At 39.9% G+C, this 11,673-nt stretch overlaps 2 protein-coding genes across 2 annotated transcripts in view; one reads left to right on the plus strand and one right to left on the minus strand.

Moving 5' to 3' along the window:
* Positions 1 to 3,328, plus strand: part of supt6h (SPT6 homolog, histone chaperone and transcription elongation factor) — a 16,348-nt gene extending 13,020 nt beyond the window's left edge. Inside the window, exons 35-37 of the mRNA XM_035666269.1 lie at positions 88 to 266; positions 654 to 946; positions 1,302 to 3,328. Of these exons, the coding sequence (XP_035522162.1) occupies positions 88 to 266; positions 654 to 946; positions 1,302 to 1,494 (665 nt within the window). The 3' untranslated portion in view covers positions 1,495 to 3,328. The remainder of the gene's footprint in view (positions 1 to 87; positions 267 to 653; positions 947 to 1,301) is intronic.
* Positions 3,329 to 3,966: 638 nt separating this feature from the next.
* On the minus strand, positions 3,967 to 10,096 carry LOC118331847 (ras-related protein Rab-34-like). The gene is made up of 11 exons (XM_035666931.1): positions 10,077 to 10,096; positions 9,994 to 10,042; positions 9,447 to 9,538; positions 8,297 to 8,362; positions 7,302 to 7,403; positions 6,423 to 6,487; positions 6,233 to 6,284; positions 6,052 to 6,133; positions 5,183 to 5,273; positions 4,956 to 5,063; positions 3,967 to 4,358 (listed from the first exon to the last, which is right to left on the minus strand). The coding sequence occupies exons 2-11, from the start codon at positions 10,039 to 10,041 to the stop codon at positions 4,294 to 4,296; spliced, it is 771 nt and encodes a 256-aa protein (XP_035522824.1). The 5' UTR covers position 10,042; positions 10,077 to 10,096; the 3' UTR covers positions 3,967 to 4,293.
* Positions 10,097 to 11,673: the final 1,577 nt, after the last annotated feature.

The following is an 11,673-nucleotide window of genomic DNA, read 5'->3' on the forward strand; positions in this document are numbered from 1 at the left end:
CACACACACACACACACACACACACTGTCAGCATGAGTGGAGTTGTAGTACATTTGACTATTTCCTAATATATTCCTTTCTCCCTAGACTTGACACGAGCTGTCAACGCCCTGCCACGCAACATGACCTCTCAGATGTTCAGTGCCATCGCCGCAGTCACAGGCCAGGGCCAGAACCCCAACACCACCCCCGCGCAGTGGGGCTCCAGCCAGTACGGTTACGGTGGCAGCACAGGAGGAGGAGGAGGAAGCTCTTCTGCTTATCATGTGAGTGTAGTTCTGAGTAAATAGGAGGCTTTGTGAAAATGCAGCTCAGCAAAGGCAACACAAGTTGATTTGTTGACCTGCAGATTCGTGAGCTTAATATTTTGTGTTTTCCAGGAATTATGAACAGGAATACAAAACACAATTTCAACACAAGTTGAGACTTTGTGCTCGGTCCCAGCTCTTAAAGACACTGTTCCTACGTTGGTTTTTTCTTTATGAGCAATCTGTGTGTTCAGTCCAACAAGCTCTGTATTGTGAAACGCTTTGAACTCAGTTTTATGAAAAGTTTATTGTTCTTTATACTTCCCTACGCTAATAAAATATATATTGACGTTTCTCAAGTAACTCGGTGAGCCACACTCATTTCCAATACTTGCTCCCCTGCAGGTTTTTGCCACACCTCAGCAGCCCATTGCGACGCCCATGATGACGCCCAGCTACTCCTACACCACACCGAGCCAACAGGCCCTGGGCACGCCGCAGTACCCCGGCTCCACCCCGCAGTCCTCACACTCCCATGCACACGCCCACCCACACGGAAGCCACGTGTCACACCACAGCCATCACGGCCATCATAGCAGCAGCAGCCACCACGGCCACTCGTCGGGCACGCCGTCATCCTCCACCTCGTCCAGAGGACGGACGCCACAGCAGCAGCAACCGCAGCAACCGCAGCCAAAGTAAGTACAGGAGGAATATGTGTGAGCAACCTCGGTAACTTCACACACGTGGTTCCTGAAAAAGTGTCCTGGTTTGTTTGTATAATCAACTAGTTAGATTTACTTATTTTTAATAGTCAAACTGATTGTTCATGTCCAGTTACTCCTCTAACGTTAAGTTTAACAAAGTCCTCGTATGCTTTGTCAGATTTTCCCTTCACCTCCAGGTCAGGATGTTTAATGTCCGTACGAGAGTCCTGCCATTAGATGGAGCTAAAACAACAATCTGCATCATCTTAAGGCTGAGCAGCAGCCTGCCATTCAATCTGTTTGTCCCTTCCTACACTGTCTAACTAAACCACCTCCCACCCAACAGGGCCAGTGGCAGCAACGCCTCTGCTGTGGACTGGGGCAAGATGGCGGAGCAATGGCTGAAGGAGAAAGAGGCAGAGGGGCGAAAGAAAGCCCAGAGGATGACGCCCCGACCGTCGCCCAGCCCAATGATCGAGAGCACGCCCATGTCGATCGCCGGAGACGCCACACCCCTGCTGGACGAAATGGACCGATAGGACACGCAGGGGGGCGTCCCTACAAACCCCCCCCCTCACCCAACTCCATCCTCTACACTGCTTCTTCATCTGGATAACCATCCACATGCTGTTTCTCCCACAACCCATCATCCTTTTCATCCAGCTGACCAGTAGTTGGAGCCCAGTCATGTCCATTCATACCGTTCTCTTCACCTCCTGATATTGTAGCTGCAGTTTATCAGTCTGATATCATGGTTCCTCTCAACTCTGTCCTTCCTGTTGTCCTCCTGTCTGCCCACCTCATCCCAAATGTTTCACCTCCAGCCAACTCCTCTGGCTGCATAGTATTTTGTATAGTCAGAATAACACTGTATATGTCATGCAGAAAGTCATTACAATGACAAAAAAAAACTTGAAATATCTGACAGCAGTTACATATAGGATATGGACCTACACAGACTACATCAGACAAGCTGTCCTACTATCGTTACTTTTTGCGCTTGGTTTTAGTTTGATCTTTGAATGTTTTTGACAGAGGGACACCATTACAGTTTCCACACTTCCTCCTTTATGGTTGGTGGATTTTTGCGAGCAGTTGTCAAAAGAACGCTTTGCCAAGCCAATCAGGAAATTTAATTTTGTATGGAATGCGTCAGAATTAATAAAGACTGTTTTTTTTTTTCTGTTTGAACGTTAAGCCTCCACTCTTCACATCTGTCAACAGCAAATACATCTGTGACTGCACAGATACACAAAAACACACCGAGTGAGAGAGATGAGGCTGACTTAAAAAAAAAACTAACAACAAAAGCAATTAAATTAATTAAATGACCTCAGCTTGAGTTTCTCTCAAACATGAATTACTGCTAGCTGTCTGTCTCCACCGCACGCTGTATTATGATCAGCTGACTGTTTTGGCTCCTGTAGATAGCCTCTAATGTATTGTTGACTCTTATTTGACCTATCTGAGAATACTGTGTGGACTCTAATGTGCCACGTGTGAGGTAACCGGTTGTTTGCATTTCTCGAGGCAGCGCAGAAGAAGTCAGTTCACATTTTAATGCAGCTGATTTCAGTAACAAAACCCAACAGGCAAAATGGAAGTGCCTCGCCACGTCAAGCGTCCAGTGTCCGAGGGTCTTTTTTGTTTTTTATAAGGTTTAAGTTTTAAAAAAAAAAAAAACATATTTGAATCTCTTGTATCTTTTAATGTCTGCAGTTCAGTGACTATTTGACCTTTTGACCTCTGGGTTATGATGTTTGCCACCCTGTAGGATGTGACCCCACACGCCGCTGCGTTAATTCAGTCCCAGGCAGGATCAACAGTTAAATTAAGATGTTCCAGTGTTTCAGAGTTCAAACATCTCTAACCGTAACACTATCACCAGAAGATACAACTGACTTCCCACTGTGTTTATATTCCTAACTGTATAATATTCCCAGTTGCACGCAGCTATTTCACTAGAATGAATATATTGTTGTTAAAAACACGTTGAATCTCTTTTGTGACTGTCGTGTGGCGGTTTACGGCCACTCTGCATCCCTCTTGACTTATGCATTCAGTCTTTGTTTTTGCTTTTTGCTGTGCCTCTGTGCCACAGTACAAACAAGCAGCGCTGGTATTCAATGGTGTGCTTCATTTTGCGGTGTGCAAAGTATCATGGTCCCATAATATGCATATTGTTTTAAATAATTATGGTTTATGAGTAAACTTGGTTTTACATCTCTTGCCAGATTAAGATGTTGCATCTTTCTCAGCGAGGCTGTGATTGGTTCTCGGCAGTAGTTGGTGACAAAGGAGAAATGATGTTACTGGTACTGCTGATGACCTTTTATACCTGTGATCCCTTTAATAAAAGTGTTCATATTATAACCCCCGAGTCTTGTTCATGCTAATTTGGGAAACAGACTGGCACTCTGGACATGTGATGTAAATACAAGTTTGTGTGCGTTTCTCCACCGTAGAAATAGGATTAGCTGGGAACAGAATGTGAAGCATTTTCCCAACCTTAACGCTTCATTTACGCTACCTAAACTTTATCATTTCAACAGAAGGGCAACACAGTGACAACAAGAGTATTTGCGATTCATAATATATGAGCTATGATAAAAATACATGTATTTATAGCAGGGGACGAGAGAATATAAGCAGGTTTCTGAGAACACACATTTCATCCTCAGGTCTCGCTTTACTGAGTGAGCAAATGAATTAGTCTCAGATGTAAGTGGCTGCTCCCTGCAAACAATCCCTCCACTTTTGAGATCATGAGAACCCTTATGTCAGAGGCGAGAGATGCGTTGTGGGTATGACCGCGGTCATGGGAGCTGGCGTACGCATCGCATTAGCAGTACAGACACATGACAGAAGACCAGTGAAGGAGTGGTGCTGACATTTTCTCCAATAACGGAAGGGGAAAATGTTGCTTCAGACAGACAGATGGACACGTGTTTATGAAAGCATCGACAAAGTGCAGTTTAATAAGAGAGAAGGAGAATAATCTTCCTCTTCTGAGAAACGCTCACCGAGCACATCACAAAGCTTTATTTGTTGTGACTCCGGCCAGCAGTACAAACATTCCTGAGAAGACGCTGAGCTGCTCATTCTGCTGACTGACTATTGTTGTTTACAGCCTTAACTCCGTCATGTCAAACCTTCAACTTCACCTCAGGCCATCTGCAGAACACCACAAATAAGCATTTAGTTGAAATCGCTTTTAAGGAGGTCTATCCACATTGAGCAGGCTGAGTCCATATTTCAGTATCTTCTCCTTCAGTGTGCCGTCGCCGTGTAGTCAGTACAATGGATCCAGGCCGGGGTCCAGGTCGATCATTTCTCTCTCATAAGCAGCAGTTGGGCTTCCTCTTGGTGGGTTTGTGATCTGCCTCTGAGCTGTCCGTGAGCCCTGTGGAACAAATAAAAACACACTTTTTTGTATTTGAATAAACAGTGTGAGCCACAGTGGGAAAGGTTTAAATGATAAAACCGATCAATATTCTCTGTTTTACTTGTAACAATTCCCCTGAGATTGTCCTACGAACAATATTGCCTAAAAACTTCACAGTTCAGTTACAGACTGAATACTTTCATCCATTATGTAACTGGTGGCAGTAACAAAGAAGAATAGCAATACACAAACACGTGAAACAAATAAAGCTTTCTAGAAGCTACATACAGAAGGAATGCATTTAACATGTTTGTTAGGGACACAAAAAAAACTTCTGCAGGCACTTTTAACTTCATGGGGTAACAAGCAAAACAAGTAGTGCTTTTAAAAGATTTACATCTTCAATAGGAACAAATGGACTTTGAGTATGGAGGTGTGAAAGATTTTTTATTTTTTGTAGGTTGAGATTTGAGACATTACTGAGAGTCTGACATTTGAAGATACAGTGGTTTCTAGATATTTAGGGAACTAATTAGTTGGTAAATGAATCTAAGAAACAGTCGAATATGATGCTGCCTTCTTCATAATGAGACTTTATTGAGCAAACTGACTCACTGATAATGTCACCAACGTGCCTCGAGCCACTTTTCTCGAGCTCAGACAAAACGTTGGCCTCAAAAGTCAGAGAGGCCAGACGGAAGAAGAAATCTCTGACACCATCTCCTGGAACAATACAGAGAGACAGGGAGGAGTTCAGTGACACAAATGGGACAAAACAGAAAATGAAAAGCCGCATCGGGTGGTGGGAGATAAGGCATGTTCATCGTGTGACTGACTCCCACCTGACTTCGCAGACACAGCCCAGTACTCTGCTTTGATTTCCTCTGACAGTCTGATGGCTTCCTGCTCAATCTGAGACAACTGGTCTGGAGACTGAGGAGTGAATGGAAACAGGGAAGCGGAGGAAAGCAGTGAAGCAAACAACAAGCTTCAGATCACTACTGATTTTAAACTAAAAGTAAGGTGAACAGTCAGATATTCAGAGCTGCAATGGTTTGTCAAACAACAGAAATGCTTTTTCCTCATCTTACATGATTGAATAGTTTTTGAACTTAGGACTGTTGGTGGGACAAAACAATACATTTAATGATGCCAATACATATGATGCAAACACTAATAATAATTTAATCGACAATTAAAAATAAACTTGTTAGTTGCAGCTGAAGATGTTTCTACTGAAAGCTTAATTTAGAAACTAGTGTGTAGGATGTAGTGGCATCTAGCAGTGTAGTTCATCAGTGTATATCGCAACTCATTCACTTCACTCTCCGTTTCCAAGTGCAAGGTAGAAACTGCAGTGAACGCTGATCCTTTATCATGAATACTGGGCTTCCATAGGAATGCTCACCCAGCATTTGGCACATTTTACTGCGTATTGATAACTAGCTGTCATTGTTATTTTCAGGGTTAAACTACTGGTTATTTACATTATTTATTAATGCGCTGATTATTTTTTGGATTAGTCACTGAGGCTATAAAAAAGTGAAAAATAAAATTTTCTATCAACAGTCCAAACCCAAAGACATTCAATTCACAATAATAGAAAATCAGTAAATCCTTTTAATTAATCAAAATAGTTGCTGGTTAATTTATTAACGGATTGACTAATTAACTGACTGTATTTTAGCACATTTTGATCAATTGCACCCACACTGAGGTCCTTCTTGGTACCAACAAGGAAAAGTAAAACACTGGATGGGTCATTTTCCTTCATGGCGTCCTCCAGCCACTGCCTACACACACACACACACACACACACACACAATTATTATTCAAATGACATTTTAATGATATAGAATATAGGTAATTAGTTTATAATGGGTATTCCTTACCTGGCATGTGTTAAAGAGCTCACACTGCTTAAGTCAAACACCACTATAATGGCTGCAGGAGCATAAAGAGACAAACAGTATGAGCACAAGCAAACAAGGAGCACAGTGTGTAGGTGTTCTGTGTGAGAGACAATGTTGTTCATTTAGTCAAAGGTGAGAGGTGTAATAGTAGAGACTGAGCTGAATTCACCTTGTGCTCCTCTGTAATATGTTGAAGCGATGCATTTGAAGCGCTCCTGACCTGCTGTGTCCCACCTGAAATAGATCAGATTCAGCTTTAAAGGACCAGCGTGTAGGATTTAGTGGCATCTAGCCATGTAGTTGCAAATTAAAACCTTCTGGACTCACCCTCCCGTTCCATGCATGTAGGAGGAACGGCAAGTAACCGCAAAACTAACAAAAAACGATAAAACCCTAGAGCCAGTGTTCGTCTTTTCTGGGCTACTGTAGAAATAATGGCGATTCAGTCCTCTGTAGATACAAATGTGTCAAGTCATTAAGATTAATCTTCTAGGCAAGTCCATCCAATAGTTCAATAGTTGCTGAAATATTTCAGGAACAAAATGGTGCACCGAATGACATCTACATAATCTACACTGTAAAGCTCAAAAGCAGAAGAAGACAAAAGGGAAGCAAGAGAGCTACAGAGGACAAATAATTGACTATTTGCAAATTAAATAGTACAACCATGTTACAGCTGTGAAGGTTCCCTGACATTGTCCCATGCAGTCTGTCAGTCTGGGAAATTAACCTTAAAATCACATTAACTCTACACATGCATGACCAAAGCCAGCATAGTGAAGGAAACATGTCATTTAAGGCCCAATTAAGAGCCTAAACAACAAGCTAACTAAGTCTAGAGGCCGTTATATAGCATTAACATTATCTAACATGTGATTTTAAGATTTTCAGACATTCAAGAATTTTAACTTCATCATATGTTAAAATGAAGGCCGGGAAGCGTTGAACAGACCTTGTTGACCATTTGACCTTGTCAGCTCAGCAAGAGAATTACTTCGTTCAGGGCTCAGTCTATGAACTGAACTGTGACATACAGCGACATACTTACAGCTGTAAACTGAAGGGAACACCGAGCACCTCGAAACGCTCCATCTCAAAATCCACCCCTATGGTTGCTTTGTAGTTCTTATCAAACGCACCCTTACGGAACCTTACAGGCACAAGAGAACAGTGAGGATTAATATCAGAGCTGCATTTAACAGTCATTACTGTTATTATCAGAGCTGTGGGACTTATACAAAAATACTTCTCTAGTTGGACTTTAACATTAATTACTTATGACTTCAAACATTATGCCTCATCCCGCTCCTACCTTTATGTGTAAGGAAGAAGAAAAGAAGGACTTGAGCCTGAAAATACTTGATACCTTCCCCCCAAGCCCAAAGATTAAAACAAGTTTTTTTAGTTTTGCTCATCCAGGAAACGCAAACTTCAGGATTCCAGGGCTTGGGTGCAAAGACTACTAGAGATTGTTATAAACTACTCTCTCTCAACAATGTTTTTATTCATGATTTTGTCTTTATAATGTTAGTAAAATCTAAGGTAATAAATTATTTTTTATCTTACTTGATTAATTAAATACTAAATTATTGGAGAAAAAAGGTCTTCACCCAGACTGACATTTCAGGAGATCTAATGAAGGTATAATTGACTCCAGTTTCTTTATCTCTCTCCTGTATCAGACTGAAACTAACTCAGTTAGTCAGTCTCTTAATGAGGATTTGGACTTTTCCCAAAGAAAACGTGAGTCTCAGCTTTGTGCGCAGGTTTACTCTGTGTGTGTGTCCACGTGTGACCGAATTCTACATCATTACGTAACAACTTTAATTTGATAAAATGACTAAACAGACACAGTAACCCATTTCCAGCATCTTTTAGTTTTTGTGAAACAAAACGTAAATGAACTGCAGCTGCATACAACTACAAAGGAAACTCTTCAACAAGTAATAAAGTCACTGTTCCAATCAGACTTAAAATTGAATAAAAAAATCTAAAAACAGCCACATAACAACTTCATTCTAGTTATTCATGACTGCTTCTTACCTGCTGATCAGACACGTTTTGCCAACTGAAACATCTCCCACCACAATGACCTTGGCGATATTGAAGCTGGAAAGAGAAGCCGACAGCATTAAACAAACAGCAACCTCCTCAATAACATGCAGACAGCATTTCTCACTAATTAACCCCTTAAATATTCACAGCCCCCTCAAACTTTAATATTCTGCAAATGCATGAAGCCCTTAATGGTCCTCTGTGTGCTTTTACATTAAAGATGAATCATTTTAATAACTTACTTACTTAACAGACTTTCCATTGATCTCTCAAATTAAGGAGAATTTGGTATGATCGAGTCACTAATTATCTGCTAATGCTTTGACATTTACTTACAACCTACAACCTCTATCATTTTTATTCATTAAGTGTACACAAATGTACACACATTTATTTTGTGTTTGTATGTGTGACAAAATATTGTTTTGCATAATCTTTGCATTAATGAAGAAAAAGAGAGAAGGTCAAAATCTTCACTGCTTGTTTTTTACATGTTATGATTAACAAGTAATTCATGAATATTACAGTAGAGGGCTTTCATTGGAAGTGTTGACTTTGGTGGGTTATCAAAATGTTAATTAATGCTGCTTAGAAAAGGAAAATAAAGCAGGTGGAGGGAACTGTAAAGCCTTTGAAGGATAACTGGTGATATTTTCTATTTTCCTAATTGTCAACAAATCCTTTAATAACACTAAAACCGACAATTATTGATCAGCAAATATGCTCTATGTAGTCAAAGCCTCAGTGCCATAGACATCTATTGTTGTCCATAAAAGATTAAAAATCATCAGTGAGCCTTAATTATGATGGACATGGGCGCTATAGTTTGTTTTGAGTCAGTCCCACACTGTCTTACTGCTCACTAGCACATCAAATGTGTATTACTCATTACTGTATTACTAGTCCCAACTCCTGTCTTTGCTAAAAACTACATATGTGTGACTATAGTATCACCAGCCTCATCCTTTAAATAATCCACCACATTAATGCTGTCATATGTGATGGTCGATGGCTGTCAGCTAGCAGAGCGTGATTTAAAGGGTCTCGCCCGAACTAATTCATTTAATTTAAACACATATCGCCGTGTGTGCAATAGCAGGATGTGTTGTATGTATCATTAACCATTCTGTCATCTGACCTCACTGTACCCGTCTTCTGTACTTGGCACACAGCCTTCACCTGCGGGTGGAAGCCATCTTTGGTGTGCAGCGCTGCATTTGGACTAAAACACTGTGAAGAAAGTGGGAAAGAGTCAGACCCAGAAAAAAATCAGAAACTCAAGTCAAAATCATCCCTGCCTTCCTCCAGTCATTTGTTGCTGTCCAATGAAAACCTTGTATTTCCAAAGTATAAGCTTTATTTTGACCACAATAACTTTCTTAACTGTATTTATTATATTAGGCTTCTTTTGGGTGGGGGAACTTCCTCAGCTCACAGAGTAGCATTATAGAGCCTTCAAATGGAGTTAAAACAAACAAAAAAAGACTGCAGTTACAAGACTGCAGTTTTCTGAGGACAACAGCATTTGTACATTTGCAGCCGTCCACTTTCAGAGAAGCAAAGAGCAGCGTTTAAGACTCTTAATAGCCTCATCATCAATAGTAACACTGTTAGCTGTAATTACATTACAGAGCATGAGTTTGTATGTGTGTGTGTGTGTGTGTGTGTGTGTGTGTGTTGCTAACCTTTGGGAGCTGAGTAATGATCCGGTCCTTTTTCACAGGTGGCAACATGCTGCTGAAGTGGGTCAACACACACACACACACACCTTTAAGCTGCCACTTTCACTGACAGCAAACACACTTTTCATTCACTTCGAGAAGACACACACACACACACACACACACACTTAACTTTCTTTTTCTCACCACTCTTTCCACAAAACCAGAGAAGTTAATGTCTTCCAACTATTCCTGAAACAGAGCAAATGTCAGAAAGTTTAAGTTAAGTTGGTTTCAATATATGAGCAGGAAAGCAGAAGTGTTATCTTTTCTGTTGAAAACAAACAGTTTGCTGTGAACCATCATGAACTTAATCAACCCCTGATAAACATCCCAGAAAAATGAAGATGATTCAGTGGACCAGATCAAATAAAGGCATTGTCTTGTTCTATGGCAACACTGCAGCCCAAAAAGCATTTATCATTGGATAATTTGTAGTTTAAGTGTAAGGAAGGTAGAAAAAAAGTTTTTATAAATTAAGAATGGGACATCAGCAGAAAACAGAAAAAAACAAACTTTTTCTTAAAAGAAAAACGGTCTAAATACAGAGTCAAGAGTTTAAGTAGGTTGAAGAAGTTTACCTGAAAGTGCTGGATGGTAAAATGCTGAAGGAAATGTTGTTGTGGCTCTGGAGATAGGATGTGATATCCAAAGTCTGCTGAGGAAACAAATCCAGAACAAAATGACGCTCACAGCAACGAACTGAGTCTCTAGACAGAAAAAACGCGCATTTAATGAGATTCTCTGTGTAATTAGTGGGGGAAAAACAGCCTGTCAAACAGCGCCACCCTGCGGCGGAAGGATATACTAACTCAATTTACTGATTATCAATATCTTTATTTATGTAACACCAAATAAGCTACAGTTTGTTATAGTAATATATATTTCTCATTTTCTTTGTTGGTAGTAGGTAGTGAGTAATGATACACATTATTATAGACATTATTATTATGATGATTATTGTTATTGTTAAGCTACCCAGAGTGAACTCCCTTTACCAGCTTCAACATTAGTGATTCTTACATATAAATGCGTCAATAATTATGATATATATATTTATTATTCTTTTACTAAGTACAGTTTTGATGTAGGAGTTTTACTTGTAACAGAGCATTTCTAAACTGTGGTTTTGCTACTTTTACTTAAAGAAAACACCTGAGTGCTTCTTTCATTGGGGATTTATTACGGTATTTTGGGGGAAATTAATATAAACACTACACAATAGCAAAGGTATAATCCAACAAACATATTAGAGACAGAATAAATAGGAAAAAAATGAATAAAACAAATCCCAGGTGACGATTTACAAAAGCTACTTATATCCTGCAGTTCTAACTGTATTTACTTTTCCTACATGTGGGAGACTCTGAGTGTGAGTTCAGTTAAATGTGTTATAAAAGCATAATACTGAGACAAATTGACACACACTCATTTATAATATAATATCATTGGATTGTTATAAATCAAGCTAAGATAAGATAAAACATTCCTTTATTGATCCCCCTTAGGAAAAATTGAAATAGTTATAGTGAAGTAGAAAGTACAGTATACGCCTCTGAAATCCAATATGCCTCTATATCTTGAATTGTCCCTGGGATAAATAAAGTATCTATCTATCTATATATTGCTTTTTTATATATATGT

Source organism: Morone saxatilis, unplaced genomic scaffold, assembly GCF_004916995.1.
Source record: "Morone saxatilis isolate NCDOM2014 unplaced genomic scaffold, NCSU_SB_2.0 Contig20, whole genome shotgun sequence".
Lineage (NCBI taxonomy): Eukaryota > Metazoa > Chordata > Actinopteri > Moronidae > Morone > Morone saxatilis.

What these genes read in the sequence shown, in the direction of transcription:
- LOC118331847 (XM_035666931.1), bottom strand. Translation starts at nt 10,041, where the DNA reads ATGTTGCCACCTGTGAAAAAGGACCGGATCATTACTCAGCTCCCAAAG. An exon ending in CAGAAGACGGGTACAGTGAG is followed by an intron (nt 8,363 to 9,446) that starts GTCAGATGACAG and finishes TTCTCTTTCCAG; the next exon opens with CTTCAATATCGCCAAGGTCA. An exon ending in AAAACGTGTCTGATCAGCAG is followed by an intron (nt 7,404 to 8,296) that starts GTAAGAAGCAGT and finishes TGTGCCTGTAAG; the next exon opens with GTTCCGTAAGGGTGCGTTTG.